At 60.0% G+C, this 20,664-nt stretch overlaps 1 protein-coding gene across 3 annotated transcripts; it reads right to left on the bottom strand.

Moving 5' to 3' along the window:
• Positions 1-138: 138 nt before the first annotated feature.
• On the bottom strand, positions 139-18,875 carry PRODH (proline dehydrogenase 1). 3 transcript variants are annotated; one of them, XM_060028589.1, is made up of 14 exons: positions 18,585-18,875; positions 14,695-14,903; positions 10,910-10,944; positions 10,386-10,535; positions 8,512-8,576; positions 8,196-8,312; positions 7,695-7,774; positions 7,065-7,146; positions 5,891-5,983; positions 5,656-5,802; positions 4,953-5,128; positions 4,262-4,360; positions 405-493; positions 139-326 (listed from the first exon to the last, which is right to left on the bottom strand). In XM_060028589.1, exons 1-14 carry the CDS (start codon positions 18,855-18,857, stop codon positions 139-141), a joined length of 1,803 nt encoding a protein of 600 aa, XP_059884572.1. In that variant the 5' UTR covers positions 18,858-18,875. The 3 variants fall into 3 exon arrangements, with proteins under 3 accessions (XP_059884572.1, XP_059884573.1, XP_059884574.1); XM_060028590.1 differs by having other exon boundaries at positions 435-493; XM_060028591.1 differs by having other exon boundaries at positions 14,695-14,886; positions 18,585-18,847.
• Between the last annotated feature and the right edge of the window lie 1,789 nt (positions 18,876-20,664).

Below are 20,664 nucleotides of genomic sequence, written 5' to 3'. Positions count from 1 at the left end.
ACCTGGGTGCCCACGGGCAGGGGCCAGCGGGGTCTCACAGTCTGGGGTGTAAAAAGTGTTGTGTGTGAGGTTGGGGTCGGGCTGTAGCCCTGGGTGGTCGCAGCCCAGGTGAGGATGCGTTGGGACGTGGCCACAGCACTAGGCCGGGCGGTGGAAGAGGCTGCCCGTGCGGAGCCTCCGCTTGAGCTCCTGCCAAAGCAGCTGCCACTCCCTCTGGGCGCCCTTCATGACTCCGCTGTTCTCTAGGGCTCGGCGGGACAGGTAGGGCAGCACCTCCATCACAGGGCCATAAGGCACGTACTTGTACACGGGGTAGCCTGCCTGTCCTGCACATAGGGGTGGAGGCGGTCAGTCCCAGCACCTCCGCCCCTGCCCCCCGCCCCCCCACCGGAAGCCCAGCTCACCTAGCGGGAAGCTTATCTGGTCGCACATACCCAGAAGCTGTCCAAAGTACACCTGGCAATCGGCGGGGTGCAGGCCCAGTTCCTCCATCCTGTGAACAGGCAGGGTGGTGGGTAAGACCCTCCCTCCACCCCCAGATCCCCACCCACAGGGTAGGGCGTGGGCATAGGCTCTCTCCTGCATAGACCAGGCCTCTTCCCCGCTGCTGCTGCCGCCGCCTCAACCCAAGGCCACCAAGTGCCGCTCTTCCGCAGCCAGCCTCCCTCTTGCTGTGCTTGCTCCCCGATGGCCCCTTCCCTGCTACCCACTATGACCCAGCAAGGCAGATTCACCCAGTGGCCAGCCCTTGGTGTGGCCTGGGAAGCTCTCAGCCCTCCCACCATCCCCTTCTCAAACCCCTCAGAGTTACGTTGCCTCTGTGTTTCCAGCCCTGCGACCCCACCTCCAGCTTCTCATCCTCCCCTTGCTGCCTGTCCTGTCCGTAAGGCAGTCACCAGGTACTGGTGGCAACTGAGCCTTTGGAAGGCGGGTGGTCTGAATTGAGGTGCACTGCAAGTGTCAAACACATGGGCTTTTGAAGACAGTGTGAAAACTGAATGTAAAATATCTCACTGTTTTTCTGAAAACATGTTTAAATGGTACTATTTTGGATATGTGGGGTTAATTAAAATGTGTATCAAAATTAACTTCATTTTTTTTAACGTGGCTATGAAATATTTGGGGTTAAAAATGTGGCTCGAATTTCTATTAGTGCTACTCAGACGTTGAGGTGGGGGCCCCCAAATCTGTCCACACCCTCTCCTATCCTCACACCTCCCCTCGTAGGATCTTTAAAAAATTCCCAGGGTTTGAAATATCTGTGCATTGATGATTCCCACGTTTTCACCTCTGGCTTCCTGCGCGTGCAGATACAGACTCAGCCTATCAGCACCAGCAGTCTATAGCCCGCCCCCATCCTTCCACCCCACAGGGGCGTGTTCCACCTGGGTCCTCACACCCACCCAGGCTACAGGCTGGGCCTGCTGGTCCCCATCCCTGCCCTTGGAGCCCCCCTCCCTTCTCACTGTCTCAGGACCCCACCCCAGGCTTCCAGAGCACTTAGCGCCTCTTACCCTGGGCCTCCACGTGAGGGGCATCCCAGACCGTTTCTCTCCTTCCCCCAGGGCTAGGCTCCAAGGTCGGGGCCCCAGTCTGCACAGTGTTGCCCAGTGTTGCCCAGCTTACATGTCTCTGTCCCCCGTGAGAGCAGGGCTGCCACTGTGTTGCTGCCTGATGGTAGTGGGAACACTCATGTGGCGTCCTGCAAAAACTGACTCTTCCCCTGCTGCTGCCCCTTCCCTGCCAGTGTCCATGCCTGCTGCCATGTGACTGTAGCTTTGCCCAGCACAGAAAGAGGTTCTCTCCATCTGGACGGCAATATCTGGGCTGAGCATGACTTCCTTTAGCCAACAGAACGATAGCAAATGTGACATGGGCAGAGGCTTGCCCCCTCCAGGGCTTCTGGTAGTCTGAGACCACCTGTGGAGAAGCCTAAGCTGGCCTGTAGGACACCCAACATGTGATGCAGTGCGCTTTGCTGTCCCAGCCACAAATGAGGCCATTTAGGGCCAACCAGACACCATGTGACCACGGATGCAGGATAGGCCCCAGGCAAGGCCAGCAGAAGCAGCCCGAAGCAGAGCCCAGCCCACACTGCTGGCTCACAGAACATACTGTGTTCAGACGTCTGAATTTTGGGTTGGTTTGTTAACTCAGCCAAAGCTAATCTGACTGAGGTCTCTAATGTGTGGCATCAGAGGCCCACACTGCTGCCCCTGGGAAGACCAGCCCAAGGTGTTCAAGGCTCTGTGGCCCCTGAAGCAGGTGCACAGGACCTTGGCCTGGCATGGGCCGCGGAGCCTGTGAGACGGGCAAGCGCTCAGCTGGCACTCAGCATGGGGGGAGCCGTGTCTAGGGCAGGAGGCCACCGCGGCCAAGATGGGGAGGCCACACGTGCTCCCAGTGGCAAGATCCAGAAATCAGGTGAAAGGAAGCCCTTCTGAGGGCAGGTTATACCTTTAGACGTTTCACTGTCCTCGCCTAGTCAGTCTGAGTGGACTAGCCTGTGACAAAAACCTATAACGGGGCAACCACAGGCTGCTGAGATGGTGATGGAAACCTCAGGAGGTCGGCACTGCCAGGCAGGAGCCAGGGCCTCTCTGTGCACATCGTCTTGGGGTGCACCCTGGTGCCGCACGGACCACTTCTGATCACGGTTCCATCACAGAATTGTACTTTTAAGCCTAAGTGAGAGCCAGCTTTTAAAATTTTCAACTCAGCCCTGTGTTCCTTCAAAAGTCAAAGAAGCCAGAACTGGGGTTTCCCTGGTGATGCAATGGTTAAGAATCTGCCTGCCAATGCAGGGGACACAGGTTCGAGCCCTGGTCCAGGAAGACCCCACGTGCCGCTGAGCAACTAAGCCCGTGCACCATAACTACTGAGCCTGCGCTCTAGAGCCCGTGAGCCACAACTACTGAGCCCGCACGCCTAGAGCCTGTGCTCCACAACAAGAGAAGCCACTGCAGTGAGAAGCCCGTGCACTGCAACGAAGAATAGCTCCCACTCGCTGCAACTAGAGAAAGCCCGCACGCAGCACCGAAGACCCAACGCACACAGCCAAAAATTTTAAATATAAATTAAAAAAAAAAAGAAACCAAAACTAATCTTCCCTGAGCACAAAAGGTGTCCCTGGCCATCCCACGTCCAGGGGTAGGATGGGGCGTCCAAGGAGGCCCCAGGGATGGAGGGAAGAAAGCGAAACAGTCCACCCGGCTAGGACGCCAGTCAGAGCCAACCACCAGCAAGGAAACAGCCTGACCCCAGCCCAGCAGGACTCCAGAGGGAGCCTGGACACAGTCTGACCTCCACCTGGCAGCCCTGCTGGCCTCAGCGCTCCTGTTCACAACCAAGCAGCTGCAAATGCAGAGCATTAGAAATCGTGGCCTTTAGTTGCAGTTTCACACCATGAAAAAGCAGCCCCAGCATGAGAAGGACAAGCACGACATTAATGAATGGTTTAAGACGACCAGAGTCACCCTCCAGGCAGAGCCTGCAAGTGCCTCTGGGTGCACGCCCTGCACCTTCACTACTCGGCCCAAGCCTTGGGCTTGGGGTGCCCACTGTAGGAGGGGGGCCTTGCTCCTGGGGAAGGCAAGGGCCAGCCTTGCTCCTGGGGAAGGCAAGGGCCAGCAAGGCCACTGCCCACCCAGCTTCCTGTGGCGGGGGGGTGGGGGTGGGGGAGCTAGGACCCCTGCTGTGGTCCAGTTTGGGTTAAGATATGAGATAAAAGAACGTGGTGATTGGAAATTCCCTGGCAGTCCAGTGATTAGGACTAGGCGCTTTCACTGCCTGGGGCCTGGGTTTGATCCCTGGTCGGGGAACTCCCAGAACACGGCCAAAAGAAAAAAATGTATATTTATTTCACCTCATTCCTATAACTGACTTATAAGGATGCTCCATGGGACAGGCATTTGAAGAGAAAACAGACTATCTTAAATTCTAAACACAGTTTAAAGTGTTGAGAAATTGTCTATAAATGAGGCGACACATGTGAGGGCTCCAACATTTCACATTTAAATTTCACCTAATGAAATTTATTTTTTAATTTAAAACTTTAGTAAGTCTGGTATTAATGTTAAAAACCCAAGTAACTGCAAACAGCCTTTTGGCTACTGCAGCACAACGCCCAGCCAGCCTCAGGGGGTCTGGGGGCCCTAAAGCCGCCACTTCAGCTCGTTCCACAGATGTCCCCCCAAAACCCACTGCCTGCCCACGCTTCCTGCCCACCAGGAGCACCCAGCGGGAAGGGGGCGGGGCCAACCTGCACAGCGTGAAGCGCACGGTGTCCTCATTGTGCGAGGCCACCATCACTGCAGCCCTGGCGTTGTGCTTCAGCTCCTCCAGGACGTAGTTGAGGCACCTGGGGAGGGTGACGCGTGAGTCAGGCCTGCACAGCCCCTGCAGGGGCAGAGGCAGAAGCAGGTGCAAAACAGTAGACGATCCTGGCGTGGAATTAAAAAGCAAACAGGGGCTTCCCTGGTGGCACAGTGGTTGGGAGTCCGCCTGCCGATGCAGGGGACGCGGGTTCGTGCCCTGGTCCGGGAGGATCCTACATGCTGCAGAGCAGCTAGGCCCGTGAGCCACGGCCGCTGAGCCCGCGCGTCCGGAGCCTGTGCTCCACAACAGGAGAGGCCACAACAGTGAGAGGCCCACGTACCATCAAAAAAAAAAAAAGCAAACAGGCCTCGTGCCATTTGGGGAGGGCTGCCGGGATACAGCTTTCATCTTTATCAACCCAGGCAGTTCAGTAAGTAGACTTTTATATTAAAAAAAAGAAAACCTTAATGGTTTTGGAAAAAGTAAAACAAAGGCAGAGGAGGTATTGGTTCTGACCCCCGGGTTGCTCCCACGTTGGACAGGGTCACGTCGGGTCAGCTCCAGCCCCTTCCCGGTTTCTCCTCCCACCCCCCCGGGAAGCTCTGAGGCTCCAGGAGCCAAAGAGGGCAGCGCACCTGTGGTACATGGCGTTGGTGGCCTCATAGGTGGGGTTGATAGGGTCCTCATACCCAATCTCCAGGGCGCGGGCACGTTCCTGGGCCATGTATGCACCACGCACCAGCTTGGCCCCGAAACACCAGCCCTCTCGGCGAGCCAGCTCCACATCCAGGGTGACATTGTCGTAGGTGTCCTGTGGGCCAGAGCCGAAAGTTGATGACGACCAGGATGGGCCCCCCTCCAGCCTGCGTCCCATAGGGCCTCCCTGGGGCCCGGGTGCCCCCCAGTGTGTAGTCAGCAGGGGCACTGGGGCCAGCAGCTGTGGTGACTTGGGGGCTGTCAGCACCTGCCTGGACCCCACGCACCCACTTCCCCTTGTCCTCGCAGCCCCTACACCCACCCCACCCTGAGTCCTCCAAACACCTGGCTGGTCCCTGAGCGGCCGCCAGAGTTTGTGCTCAAGGGTCCCTGAGGCACACGCACGAGGCTGGGGAGGGGCCCAGAGCCTTCATCAGACCCTTAGACAGAACCAAGCTAAAAAGGGCGGGAGTAAACGGTCACTCGAAATCTGGCGATTAAGGCACGTTACATGGACTCCAAAAGCTCCTTCATCGTCCTCCTGCCCCTTCAGCACCCTGTCTGGGGTCTGAGGCCCAGGGGACGGGTCCGCTGGCAGCTGGTCCTGGGGGCCTGTCTCCCTGCAGCAGACGCTGGGCGCACCTTGAGGTAGCACTGGTACGTGTTGAAGATGAGTGGCCTCTCCACATTGAACCTGCGCTGCATCTCCAGTGTCAGGCGGCTGATGGCCGGCTGGAAGTAGGTCTGCTCGGCATCCACCATCAGCCGCACGCCCACCTCGCTGGCTTTCTGAGGGGCACGGCGGGGAGAGAGGGTCTGTCTGGGTCCCGGGTGACACGGGTGCCCCCCCACCCCAGCACATCCCAGGGTCCTCGACCTTGGCCAGGACGTCCATCCTCTGCAGCATCCTCGTCATCTGCCGTTCCTCCTCCTCAGTGAACCGCGACAGCAGAGGCTCCAGCTGTCCTGTCTGAGGGGGCAGCGCAGTCAGGCCACGGCACAGCTCCAGACCTGGGCTCTCGAGGCCAGCGCTCCCCCTCTTCCCGTGGGCAGCCTCTCGCCCCTGGTGCAGGGCCTACCGATACCCAGTGCCTGGTACCCGGGACCAGTGGGCCTCATCCCCGCGCCTCCTTCTCCATCTGCCACCCTGTTTGTGCATTAAGGTCAGTGTCCTGTCCAGGGTCCTGCTGGCCACACAGCGTCCCATAACCGTGCTGCCCACCAGCACACCCTTCCTCATGGGGCTGGCTGCCCCAGGTCAAGCCTGCACCCAAGGAGTCGGCTCCCACGGCCTGCACAGGATCCTCACGATGGGTCCCCCTTCTGTTCCTGTGCAAAGTTCAGGAAGTGACCCTTGACCCACCCAATCACCTGGAAAGACTCAGCCCCTAGCAGGCAGAGGACATGGAAGAAGAACTGTGCCTACAGGCAGACTTGGCTGGCCACACATCACAGACTGACATGCAACAGGGGGACGGAGGCATCGGCCCCAGATGGTGGCACTCAGGGCGCTGGGCAGGTCAGCAGTAGGCACCCACCCTGCAGGTCCGTGAAGCACAGGGGGCCCTCTGCTCGCCCCGCTTGCCCACTAACACTGCCCAGGGCACTCCCGGCGAGGCCTCAAGCACACCCCCCCTGGGCCCTCCATCGCCAGGCTGGAGCTTGTGAAAGGCAGCGTCTGTGGGGTGTTTCCCAAGGCACCTCTACTGCTTCCTCCCATCCCAGCTCAGTGGTGCGTTCAAGCACGGCCACAAATGCCCGATCACCCTCCCAGGGGCAGGTGGAGTCTCATTTTTCTCCCCCGAACACAGGCCAGTCCCTTTTAACAAACAACAGCGACTCCCTTTTAACAAACAACACTGGGCAGAAGGGACGGCGTGGGTCTCCTGAGGCTCGACTAGAATAGGTAACAGCTTCCGCCTGGCTTGTGGGGACACTCATCCTGGGGACCCAGCGCCACTCTGAGGAAGCCCTGGCGGTGTGAGCGGGGACCCTCCGTGACGACCCTGCGAGAACGGTGAGGTGGGGGGCACAGACGTGCACAGCGTCACCTGCATGTTGGGGACCATCAGGTGCCTGGAGAGCTCGGTCCTGCTGTCAATGAGGCTGCCCCAGTCCAGCAGGTCCAGGGTGCTGTGGGAGAAGGTGCGTCAGCATGTGGACACACGGCCTCACCACGGCCCCAAACCAGCCCCCTCCCTGCAGGAGCACCCCCAGACCCAACCCCACAGAACCTGCCTCAGTGCTCAGTTTTGAAAGACTGGTAAAATGTAAACATGGTCCTCTGCTTAAAAAACAGAAACCAAAACATGAATATTCTTACATGAGGGCCGAGACCACCCAGGCCACATCAGGCTCGGGGAAGAGCTGGACACGGGAGACCAGGCAGGAGGGGACGGCACACTGCCGCCAGCCCCCAGCTCCTCACAATGAGGCTTGGGACCCTCCGGGATCTCAGCTGCCCTCACCCTGCACCCGCCTGCCAGATGGGTCCTGGGACGGCTAGGTGTGGCACCCTCACTCCACAGCCCAAATAATTCTGTAAGAAGCCCTAGGGTTCAAGGGGGCCCATGCCCTGGAAGAGGGCGACCAGGATTGGAGGAAGGCGTTGGGGCTAAGCCAGAACCTTGGCTGAACCAGGGCGGCTGCTCCCGAAATCTCAGCCTGGGGGCTACTCTTACCCGGACACGCCAAGGGTCTCCACAGTGAACCAGTTCTCAATCTCCATCCGGGACGTGATGCCCATCTTCACCATGCTTTCCTTCAGAAGCAAGAGGGTGTTGGTCCCACTGCCATCTCCCAGCCCTGCTCACAAACATCTCCTGCCCCTGCCTGCTGGCCTGTGATGCTAGGCTGACTTTATTATGCCAGTACTGAGACTGGCTACACTTCTGCCTTGGGTTTCTGCTCCAGAGATAGTCTCTCCCCGCTGCCCACCCCCCCACACCTGCCCATCCCTGCGGGTCCACAGAGCTCGGCTACTGGCAGGGCCAGCCCCGCTCCAAGCCTCCCACCCAGCACATCCTCCATCTCTGCTCAGACTCCCTCCCCACCCACCCAGCAGCTGGGGGCTGGGCAGCAGGCCCTGGGAACCCACCTCGGACACTGCCTGGCCAATTCCTTCTGGGCAGGGCTCCTCCCTGGCCCACCTTCTCACACCCACCACGGAGCGGCGGACTCACCTGCAGTGCAGCCACCTCCAGCTTCGTGTCCATGGCAGCCAGCCCGGCCTTGCCCTGCTCTGCGGCCATTTGGTGGAAGAACCGTCTCCACTTGGTCAGCACATCTGAGAACCGCAGCTGCGGATGCGGGCCTGAGCTGCCATCCCAGGCGCACATCCAGCCCCCTCCCAGGACCCCCACGTAGCCCGAGCCACCCCATGCCACCCGTGTGCCTGGCTCCCAGGGCCAAGGCACCAGCACACGAGCTTTCACTTAACGCTCACGGCAGCCCCAAGTTCTTACAAACTCCCTGTGGGTGGAAGGTTTTGACACTTACCAGAAACTGGGGTCTCCCCAGTGCAGTGAGCTTAATGGCTGAGAAGCCATCCTTGCTGGCACCACCTATGAGAAGCCGCAGGAAGAGCCGTCAGTGCTGGGGGGTGTGTGTGGGGGACCCTGAGCCTGCACCCGGAATCTGTGCCACTCAAGAGTGAGGACACTTCTTGGGACGTCCTGGTGGCACAGTGGTTAAGAATCCACCTGCCAGTGCAAGGGATGCAGGTTCAAGCCCTGGTCCGGGAAGATCCCACATGCCGCGGAGTAATTAGGCCCGTGCGCCAAAACTACTGAGCCTGCGCTCTAGAGCCCGCGAGCCACAACTACTGAGCCCGTGTACCACAACTACTGAAGCCCACGTGCCTAGAGCCCGTGCTCCGCAACAATAGAAGCCACTGCAATGAGAAGCCTGCGCACCGCAACGACGAGCAGCCCCTGCTCGCTGCAACTAGAGAAAGCCCGCATGCAGCAACGAAGACCCAACGGAGCCAAAAAGAGAAAAAGAAAAAAAAAAAAAAAGAGTTAGGACACTTCTCATCCACATACGACAGACTTCAGGAGGCAGGCGGTGGCCGTTCTTCCTATTAGTTACCTACAACACATGGTACTGGGTCTACCTTGCACCTGGGCCCTGAGACCCCCAGAGCACGAACAATCCAGCCACCCGATGAGACGGTGCAGTGGCACCAGCGCATCTTTGCTCCCTTGCCCACCAGGGCCGAGCAGGCCCACAGTGGCCATGCCTCCCGGGCAGGCTGCCTGGCCCTCAGAAGCAGCTCTGGTGGCTGCCTGGCAATCTCAGGCCGAGGGGTGTGGCAACAGGAGGGGAGAGCCCACCGAGGACCCAGACGCCTGGGCTGGCTGACCACCCATGGCAGAAGGACAACGACCCTACGCCGCCCGCAAACACCCTGCACTCGGCTGCTCCAGATGCCCCACCCTGCAGGTGGGAACTGGTGACTCAGCAGGGTTTGAGTTTGCCACGTGGGTCCAGGAATGCAGTGGGCAAAGGAGCTGGTGATGCCTGCCCACTCAATCCCTGCCTGTTTCCTCTCCAATGCCCTCGGCACCCGGGGCTGCCCCTAGGGGTTCACCAAACACAGACACGCCCAGCAGAGCACAAGCTGGAGGCAGAAGGCACTCAACCACCGCCGCCATTCTCTCCTCTGGCTTCCGGAAGCCCACGACACATATCTTTGCTTCTGTGGGGCCCTCCCCGTCTGTCTGCCCCCAGGCAGAGTGGGCAGGGAACCGAGAAGACGCCCCTGGCACTGGACACTGGGCAGCCGGGTGTCTGCCTGACCGCCCGGGGTGCCCAGCGCTGCTCCTAGGAGGCTGCCTCCGGGCGTTGCTCACTCCCACTCCTTAAAGTGTTCAGAAGGTGTGGGACCCACTAACAGGAGGGCTGCTGGGGACCTGATGGACGCTGAGGCCTCTGTGCCCTCGTGGCTTAACTCACCTCCCTAGCAGGTGTTCCCACCCAGAGGCCACGCGGGGAAGAATTCTCTGTTAAAGAGGACGTGGCACCAGCTCCCGGAATTGTGTGGCCCTCGGCAGAGCCAGGGGTCATGTAACAAGAGTCAAGCCCCTGCCTGGGACTGGGGGCCACTTGGCCCACTGACAGGCCCACATCTGGACACCTGGTACCCAGGAGAGGGGAGGCGCCCTCCTGTGGGCAGCCAGGCTCCTCAGGAAGGAGCTGGACTCAGGTGTGAGCCCAGGTCATCCTCAGGACCAAGGCCACAGAGATGGGAACGGAGCCCTGAGCAAACACTCCAGGCCCGGCCTTGTGTTCCCACACCAGCATCTCCTCGAGTGGAGGTCAGCCCAGGCTGGGCCTGGCGGGTGGCAGGCCAGCGACAAGCAGGACCCCACCTGAAGCCTCGATGCAGTGCAGGAACGTCTCCATATGGCTGTCACACTTGGCCTCGCTGGCGTAGAAGTAGGTGCGGGTGCTGACAACGCCATCCCTGCGGTCTCCGAATGCCCGGTGGGCCTGGAACTGCTTCTCCCTCTTACTGGTGCCTGGAGAGGTGGGCATCCGGCCTGAGCCACCTCCCCACACCCCCAAGCCCGCATCCCGCCACCAGCGCCGCACTCCAGCTCCAGCCCCATCCCACCCCGAGCCCACGGCCCCCTGCCTGTGCTGCTCCCCAAACCCGCCCATCCTGGCGCCCACTCTTCCTTCTCCTTGGGTCACCCTAGTCATGTGGCAAACCCAGGGCAGGAAGGCAAAGCCCAGACCCACCGAGGGCCGAGTACACCGGCCCCCCAGGTGGGCCGTAAGGATGTGTCAGCCACTCATAATGACGGCCTGGGTGCCCAGGGACACGGGGAGGAGCCGGGGGTGTGTGCGGGTGGGGAGCGGGCTCGTTCCTGAATGGCTGCCTCCCACTCACCATGGCCGTCCCTCTCCGATGCTGAGGTACAGGACCTGCAGGAGGGAAGAAGAGGGAGAGGGTCGCGGTCATGCCACCTCAGGTACAAGTGACAAACGCGTACCATTGAGGAGGCACAGGTGGGAGGAAGTAGAGGCTGAGCCCTGACCCTGACCCAGGAGGGCTGAAGAGGAAGGCAGGGTCACCTGGCCAGGTAAGAGTGACTCACGCCACCCCACCCGCCCCCAGCCTCCGGGGTCACCTTCTCTGAGCCTGGCAGCCTACAAGCCCTGCTCCGGAGGAACCTGGGTCTCCCCCTGGGTGAGGCCCCCTCCCTACACTGGGTGAGGAGGAAATAAAGCAATACACAGCCCAGGGCGTGGGTAGGTCCTTGAGGCCGGCTAGCCATGGGGTATTCCTTCCTGTGAAGAAAAGGCGGGGCGCGGGCCAGTCAGGGCTGAGGATGGCGGAGAGAGGGAAACCACCAACTTCCTTATCCCCAGAGCTAAAGAGCGGGGCCCCTTGCTCTGCCCTCTGCCCACAGCCGGCCCCACCTCCACCCGCGCTCCTCAGGATTATTTTCAAACCAGCAACCACAATTTATTTTTTTAATGCAAACCCTCCCCTGGCCTCCCCTGGCCATCATACCTGAATATACCCAGTCCTCATGAGGACAGGACAGAGAGGGCACCTGTAAGGCCCGACGCAGGCTGCCCCGCAGCTGTGGCCCACTGAGGTGGAGGCATGACATGGCACCCACCATCTGCACCAAGGCAGGGGCCTCATCCCGAGGTTGGCAGCTGAGGAAGGCTCGGGCCTGCTCTGTCACCACACAGCCCATAACCTGCAGGTATCCACCTTCTAGGCAGACTGCCCTCCACTGAGGGGACACCACTACCCAGAGGCCCCCAGGGGCCCGGGGCCGTGTGACGGTCCCAATTAGCATTTCCACAGCTGGCCTTCTACCCTCCAAGCCCCAGCCCAGCTCCAAAGGCACAGGGGAGCCAGCCGGCCACACAGCCACGTGATCAGGGGCAGTGGCCTATCCCAGAGCAGACAGTACTTAGCATGGGCGGGGCTGCACTCTTGACCAGGCCCGGTGAGTGGATCACCAGGAGACAAAGATGGCAGTTACCAGGCTGGGGGGAAGGGGAGTGTCGTGTCACCACGAAGAGCAGAGCATGCTCTGTACACACACACACGTGCAGACACATGTGCACACACGTGCAGACACATGCGTGCACATGTAAGTGCACGGGCCACTATGTGGAGGAGGGAATGGAGTGCCCCCGGGGGCAGGGGGCAGGAGAGGACCGCAGGAGCGACCCAGGGGCTTGCGGGAGTGGCAGGAAGACCCCAACCATCCCCTCAGCCACCTCCAAGCTCAGCTCTGCATCAGGTAATTTGTTGGCTGGACACCTTTTAGAAAAAAGTGAAAAGTGAGGGGAGACCACGCCGGCCGCCCTCACACCAGCTCTCCCCTAGTGAAACGCAGGAGGCAAGAGAAGAACACAGAAAAGCCTGTGGTACCCCAGGCCCTGGCTCCAGGCAGCACCCAAGACGCTGCGCACACCAGTCCCAAGGAGCGGCCTCCACCCTGGGGACCAAGGCCCAGGCCTCGCCCCCAGCCAGCCCTGGGTTTGCACAGCCAGGACACACACACCTGCTAGCCACACTGTCCCCAGCCATCCTCATCACAACCTCATCACAGCCAATCATTGAGAGGAACCCAGCCCTGCGCCCTCTCCCCACGGCCCTCAGCCTGCTGGGGGGACCCTGCGAGGCTCCTCTCCTAGAGTTAGGTTCCTGGCCTCTGCCTTCTAACAAGTGTTCTGGGAAACACCATCCCACCCCCTCCCTGGATGGCTATTCTCCCTCCTGCGCCTCTGGCCTCCTACCTCCAGCTTCCTAACCTGGGGAAGCCCCACGGACCCCCTCCTCCCAGGGCCACGTCCTCAGGGCACCTGCTGGGCCTCTTGCATGTTCAGACGCCCCCATCTTTTCTGTGCCTCTTATGGTTATGCCTGGGGCAGGGCCCCACCGCCTGTGCTCGCTCCCCGCCCCACCCCACTCCACTCCTGTGGCTTTAACTTGGGGCAGTGGCCTCTACATCATTCCCCAGAGCAGGGTCTAGGGGCTCCGCTCCCCACACAGGGGCTCCTGATGGAGAATGTGTGGCATCTCGACGGCGTGGATGTTCGATCAGTGCCTATGAGCCTGGTTCTGCACCCTCAGCCAGGCTCCACGGAGCACACAGGGCTGCCTAGCAGCAGCCCTGCCACTGGCATCGGACGGCGGCCACCAAATTTGGACAGGAAGGGACTGCCGTTCACGTCCCAAAGCCCACAAAGCAGGGCTCCTGCAAGACAAGGGGCACCAACAGCAGATTGGCCCAGGGTCACAGGTTCCAGTGCCCATGGTAGGGCGAAGCCGGCCCTCCTCCCAGTGCTCCCCTGCAGGGCAGGGAGGAAGCCAGGCGGATCGCCCTGGGAAGGAAGTCTTTTCATACCAGAGAGAGAAAATCCCACTGTGAAACCACCAGCCCTCACCCAGACCCAGCGGGGATACAGCCCATTAGTTATTCAACAGGCAGCCTCAGTGCAGGCTGCAGCCCCAGCCCACAGCCGCCCTAGGAACACCGGGGCGCTGAGCTGGAGAACCCTGCCTTCAAGACAGCAAATCACAAGGCAGGGGCTTGGCTCCCCAGGCCAATCCACCAGCAGCTCAGCTCGGACATTCGGACATTCCGTTCCCAGGGCAGGAGCCTCATGTGACGCCTTCCCCTCCCCTCCGTGCCCCTCCCCGCCCCTTCCCTCCCCAGGCCAGAGCAAACACCAGAGCTTGAGACAGGGCAGGTTACTCAGCAAGCCTCCCAAGCCTCACACGGTCAGGCGCGGCTGCTGTCAGGACTTAGAGGCCCAGATGCCAGTGAAGGGTGGAGGGGTGCAGGCACCAGCCCAGGAACTGGGCGTTTTGCAAAGAAAGGGCTGGTTCTGCCTGGATCTCCCATGAGGCTCCTACTTCAGGAAGCAGAGGGTGAAATGGTCCTCGAGTTCTGTCCTATGGCCCAGGAGGGTGGGTCGGGGGATGCCCATCTGTCCCCATACTCACTGCCCAGAGAACGGGCCCTGCAGCCAGTTGGTGACCTCGGCAGGAGCCGCTGGGCTCGCCTGCCACACGTGTGCTCCTGGCAGCACATTCCCTTTTCCTCCGACCCCCAGGCAGTCTCCACACCCACCAGGTGGGGCCCACCTGCTAATCAGGAAATCATCTCAGGGGCCAGGCAAGGGTGGGACAGTGGGACCTGCCCAGTAGGTCAGAATCCCCAGAAGAGATGCTGCAGGAGAGCAGGAAGCCAGAGCACCTCCAACACCAGTGTCAGCAATCCTATTTTGTAAACTGCTGGGTAGCACCCAGCGGCCACCATTGAGTCACGGACACTCAATTCTGCCCCTGTAGGGTGAGAGCACTTTGAATTTCACATAATTTTCACGTGTCACAAAACATTACTCTTGCTTTGTTTCAACCATTTAAAAATACAACAATGATTCTTAGCTTGCAGACTGTACAAAACCAGGCTGACCGGGCAGGGGACCAGAGTCTGTTGACCCCATCCTTGCCCCTCCTCCAGCTTCGGCACACAAGGCCTCGGTGGAAGCCCAGAGCTGTCATCCTCACGGGGCAAGAACACAACCCCAGGCAGACCCAGGAGGGCTGCCGTTAGTCAGGTGGACAGAGCTCTCCCAGCCAGGCCCAGCCCAGCCCCGGTGTGCTGGGGCTGCCAGCAGGTGCCACGTGGGCCTTACTCCATCTCCTCGCGTTCGGCCTCCTCGGGGGTCAGGTCCTCCTCCACACCATAGTCCAGGATAGAGCCCACGCCGAAGGCCCTGTTGTGCTGGATCAGGGGCCGGATGGACTCCTGGTCCTCACCAGCCACAAACTGCCCGTAGAAGGTCATCTTCATCAGCCTGTCGAACAACCTTTGCCCCAGAAGTCTCCTGGCAAGACGAAGCAACTGAAAGGTAAAGGGCAGCGGCTATCCTGGGCCACCTGGCCTCCCATGTCCCCAGCAGGACACTCCTGCTCCCCCGCCCGCCCGTCACAAAGCCTTGACGTGCTCTCCCCAGGGCCAAACTCGGCTCATGGCCTTGGTTTTACGGTGACACCACCCGAAGCAGATTGCTTCTCTGCTCACAGTGACTGTCCATGCCCCACTCCTCATGCAGGGTGGCCGGTCCTAGGCGCTGCTCTTGCCTCCCTGCCCTGCACGCTCATGGGTGACCCCAGTGGCACATGGCAGTCGCCTGACTACCGCTCGGTGGATAAAGAAGTGAACGGCAGCTCTCTCTGGGAACAGCAGTGGGCGTGTTCATAACATTCTCTGTATCCACACCTCTGCAGGTTATGCTGGGGAAGAGGGGGATTTGGTGTGAGTTTCTAGAAGGTGAGAACCCAGATTTTTCAATGTTTTGTTCACTGCTTATTCCAAGTCCCTAAAACAGTGCCTGGCAAGGGGCCGGCCCTCCAGTGGGTGCTGAACGGATGAACACACAAAACTCTGAGTGAGTATGAGTTCTGCCGGAGAAAGCATAGGCTAAAAGTGAGCCAGGTAACCACCTACAAAGGTCTGGGAGATGACCAACCACCCGGGACCAGCAGGGACTCAGCACACTCATCCAGGCCACAGCAGGCCGGCAGGCCGAGAGTACGTCCCCCAGGGGAAGACAGCCTCCCAAACGACTCAGCTTTCTCCTCCAATCATATCTCGCCACACCCCAAATTTCTGCCATCATCATTCAAATGTCCCAAGCAACTGCCTCCTGCCCGACACAATTTTAGGGTGAACAAAACAGATGACAGGGCTCCCATCCTAGTAGCAGGGAGACCCAGAAGGAGGGAGGGGCAAGGTACCTCCATGGAATTCAGAATGGGGGTGAGGGAGTGCCGGCCAGGGCAAGGGCGGGAGGTGTTTGCTAACTTAGATCCAGGGTGCAGGGCTTGCCTGGCTAGGAGGTGATGCGGTGCTCCTGCACTGGGGACAGTGGTGGGAAGGAATAAGGTCAAGGAGGGGCAGGGGGATGACCACTGGGAGGACACACCCACCATCTGTCTGGGAATTCCTGTGTGTCTACTATCCGCGGCTCCAGCTCCAAGGCAGGAACAGTCTAAGGTTTCTCAAACCCAGTGAATAACAGAACCCCACTTTTTTGTGAGGAACATCTCTTGGGATCAGGGCCTCAGGGAGCAATCTCTAGTCTAAGCAAAAGCATGAGTCAGTCACACACCTTCATCCACAAACCAGTCCCAAACAGCCCAAGCCTCTCAAAGGCCGACACACCTGAACTGTGGCTGGCACCCAGACGGAAATTCTTAAGGAGCCGTGCGGCAACACGAGGGAGGGTGAAGGTTTCCAGGCCGTCACCTGTCTGTGCCGTGTCTGATTTTATTGCATCTCATCATTTTTATAAAGAAGAAGAGAAATGGAAAGTGGAAGTGCCAACCCGGGAGACGGGCAGGCCTCCTCCACCTCACAAGAGCCCTAGCCAGCAGTCACGAGTCTGTGGGTCAGAGCACCCTAGCAGGAGGAAAAGCCAGGTCTTGGATATATCAAAGTTCACCCCAGAGGCAGGCGAGGCAGAAACAGGGACCTGAAAACCAGCATTCAGCTCTGGAAAAACCCGGACATCATACACGTCAATTCTGAGGACTGTCAGAAACACAGTGTGTGTGGAAGTGGGCCAACTGTCTACTCTAGGGCCGGAAAACTTTCCCGCCCAGGAACACGTGGTAAATAATTTAGGCTGTGCGGGCCACCCAGTCTCTGTCATAACTACCCAACTAGCATGAAAACAGCTCCAGCCAATGTTCATAGAAGGAGCAGGAGCAAGGCTGATGCTGAGATGTGGTCCAGGGGTCATGGGCTGGTGACCTCCCGCTCCCCTCCTGTTCCCCTATTGTCAGAGGGAACAACAGTGAAGGCCACCCAGGTAACCTGAGCTGGTCACCGACCCTCTCACCCTGGCAAAGGGGAGGCCAGCCTGTCACAGAGGGCTATGGAAGCACATGGTGCAGGGCTGGCAGTTTTAAGCCAACTCCAGAGCAAAACAGCCCCTTTAAAACCATCCTGGCATCAGGCGTGCCCTGGGGTGGCACTACCTGAGAGCCCCACCTCTTCCCCAGGTAGGAACATCCTTAGTGGATTTAGAAACTTGCACCAGTAACACAAACACCGTAAAAGACTCAAAGACATGTCTGCAGAGCGAGGACGGGTAAAGCCGGTTCTCTCCCCTCCCTGACTGCCCCTTCCCCCACATTCTCCTGCACTGGCTCACACCCAAGCACAGAGGCTTTCATCATGGAAGACCTTACTTTTCTAAACCCTTCTCAAAAAGGCCTGCCTTCGGGCAAGTGCAGGCCCCCACTGGGCCCTGAGCCAATGCCACAGCTCAAACTGGGCTCCTGCAGGCTGACACTCCCTGGGGCATGAGCTGCACAGACCTGCACTGGCTCAGCAGGAGGAATTTTTGCTGCAGGCCAGAGCACAAGAAGGACCAGGTTCTGGTGAGCGGCCCACTACTCTGAAGTCTGGCCACTGCCCCGTCTCCTCCAGCACCTGGCACCAAGGCCACTGTCACCAGTGGGACCACCAGCAATGATGACAGGGGGAACAGGTCCCACGGAAGGCAGGCAGAGCACACCACACAGTTACCAGGCTCCTTAAGGATGTCCCCAGGGCACAGGTAGAACAAAGGGGAGCGTGGGAGAAGTCTCCTTGCTCCTCCAGGCACCCACAGCACAGTCACAGTGCACTGGCACTTGCCCCAGGCAGGCACCCAAGGGACGGTGGAGCTGACATGTCCCTCCCATTGCTACCCATAGTACCCGAGGACCCACAGCTCTGCTGGCTTCTCTGCTGGTTTTGAACCTAGCCCCTTCAGAGCCACCCAACTCTAACTCTGCCCTCATCACCCACCCACCTTTGGTGTCCTCACCTTCATGTATGCCCAAGGTGTGGCTTGGTGCTCCTCCTGGGTCCAGTCTCCCTAGCCTCTGCCCGGAGCTAAGGTGCGCTCAGCACAGCCTCACTGAGAAGTCCACACCACCTGCTTGAAGCGCCTTCAGGACCCTCAGCACCAACTGGACCCTTGCTTTTAAACTGTTCCCAGGATCACCTTGACCAAGAGCGGCTAAGACACTTCTGCTTTTCACTTCCCCAAAGCCCTCACACTTTTCAATGTAACTGTGTTAAAGTTTCAAAAGTCGGATATTTGAGCAGCAAGCGTCCATTCTCCCTCAACATTATCTGTTCAGAGTGACCATGTCTGGGGATCCCCTGGGTCACAGCGTCCAAGAACTCCGGGGTCCCAGGCTATGAGCCGCTCAGTACGGCCAGGCTTCCCTTTGGGCAACATAGACGACACTCAATTTTAAATTTCGGGTGAACACTGTGTATTACTGCAAGCAGCATACAGCTTAATATTTAAACTAATCTTTGTTTTTAGCTGCCAGTAACTGACACGTAGTAAAATTCACGGGCCCGAAAGGGCGTGCAGGATACACCTGACTTCCCGGCCACAGGCGATGCTCCAGAGGCCCCGCTTTCCACTTTGAAACTTCATAACGGCTCCCAGGACCGGCGAAGGCCCGCGGAGCCCTGGCCGCACCCCACCCCCAGCGTCCCCGAGCCCCAGCACACCTGCTCGTGGCGCGCCAGCAGCGCGGGCGAGGCGCAAAGGCGCAGCACCAAAAGGCTGCGCGCCAGCTCCCAGCTGCGCCGGCTCCGGTATGCCTCCTGCGTGTTGCCGAAGTCCACGGCGGGCACTGGCGGCCGCGCGGCCTCGGCCGCCCCGCGCCCCCGCACGGCTTCCAGGCCCGCGGCGTGCTGCTCGCGGGTCGCCGGCGCTGTAGACAGCGGGGCTCGGCGGGAGAGGGCGGAGCGTAGCACGGGCAAGGCTCGCCTAAGACTCATGGCTGTTGTGCACGTGCCCCTGGGCTGATTAAGTACGCGCCGCCAGCCCCGCCCCGCGCTCGGCCCCGCCTTTTCGCGAGAGGCCCTGCCCCGCGCTTGGCCCCGCCCTCGGTCGCGCCCCACCACACCCCGAGCTCGAGCCTCGCCCTCTCCCCCGGAGGCTCCGCCCCGCGAGTTCCTGAAAAGTGTGGGTCCCCTGGCAGGCCCCGCCCACCGAGCGGCGCCACGTGCGCCTGAACCCCGCCTTCTCAGCTAGTGGCCGCCCCCCCTCCCCCGAGGAGACCCCGCCTACTTGGCTGACCACCCTAGCTCCGCCTGCTCCGCTAGTGGCCCCACCCTCCCCGCCCCCCGCACACCTGTACACCTGGGCGCCTCCCTGGGCGTTGAGCTGCAGGAAGTCACAGCTGAGGCCGGGGCTGCGGAGAATCCGGGAAGGCCGAGCTCGATGCTGCTCCTCTCGTGTAAAGGGGCTTTGGGAAGCCCTCCGTCCTCTCCCCTTCCACCGGCCTCCCTTCACTCCTAAGGACCTTCAGGGCCTTCCCACCCTCTGTCCCTCTGCCTTGGATTCACGTCCTTCCAACATCATGCTAGGCCTGCTGTCCCAGCCCCAGATTTCATCTCCTGGGAGGAGCATGTCTTGGCCACCCTCCCCATCACTCCCCCTCCCCACACCTGCATCTCCTCAGGATGTTCCTGCACACCCACGGGTGCTGGGTCTGACTGTGTGTGGCAGCCTCACGCCATACTTTGCCCACCTGTTTCACCTGGTTCTCTGGGTGCTCCACGCATCTTGGTGCATTGGACACCCTGACCTGTTTGGCACTTGGGACTGAATAATTGTGCGTTGAAGGATGTTTATCAGCATCCCAGGCTTCTACCTGCCAGATGGCAGTAGCACCCCTCCCCCAGACCTTGCTCATGTCTCCTGGGGGATACCAGCACCACGCCCTATATTGAGGGAGGCTTCTTGACATTGTCATGGGCCTCTTGCCCCCCTGCCCCCTATTGGAGTTGAAGAGAAAAAGGGAGAGACACAGGGGGCAGGTGAGTCAAGGCCCAGGGACAGGAACTTGGGGGTCCCTCCAGCAGCTCAGAAACTTAGCTCCCCAAGAGTAGGCCAGCCTTGACAGCTGGCCATGGCCACCAGACTCTCCCATTTTCCTGTCATGGATAAACTTCCCTCCTCCTGAAAACCCTTCAGGGACTCCCCGCTGCCATCTGGACAAGGCTGCTGGTTCAGCCTGGCTCATTGGGCCCTCAGTGGCCAGGCCCCGCCTACACCCACCTTACCTCTCACCGTGCTAGTCAATCTGCTGGCCCCTCCTCTGAGCTCCAGGCCATTTGCACACTGCTCGCTGCTCTGGGGCACCTGTCCCTCCCCTTGCACCCCAGCCCCCACCCTCCTCCTCCTCCTCAGGGTCGGCTTGGTGGGCACATTCCCAGCTGGGCATCAGCTTGACCACAGCTCCCTCTTCTTGCACTTGACTCCCAGCCACCTGCTGTGTCCCTCCCCGACTGCCTCTTGATGTGTCTTTATTGAATGAAGAAAGGAAGGAACACATTCGATGTGGGAAGTTTGATGCCAAGCTCTAGGCTGGTGACTGGGTTGGAGATGTCCTCCAGGCCCCGCCCTGAATCCTGAGTCGCCCTGGACCACACCCAGCCCTTGCCTAGCACCCTGGCTCCTGCTTTACAGGCAGACACCCCGTTGGTGCCATGTCTCTCCTCTGCTGGGCACACAAAGCTGGCCTGGGTTGCGTTCCCCCAAGAGCGTCTGCACCTGGTTACCAGGATCGGACCCAGGTTC

Source organism: Delphinus delphis, chromosome 13 (assembly GCF_949987515.2).
Source record: "Delphinus delphis chromosome 13, mDelDel1.2, whole genome shotgun sequence".
In the NCBI taxonomy this organism is placed as follows: domain Eukaryota; kingdom Metazoa; phylum Chordata; class Mammalia; order Artiodactyla; family Delphinidae; genus Delphinus; species Delphinus delphis.
This window is presented reverse-complemented; position numbering and strand designations above follow the sequence as displayed.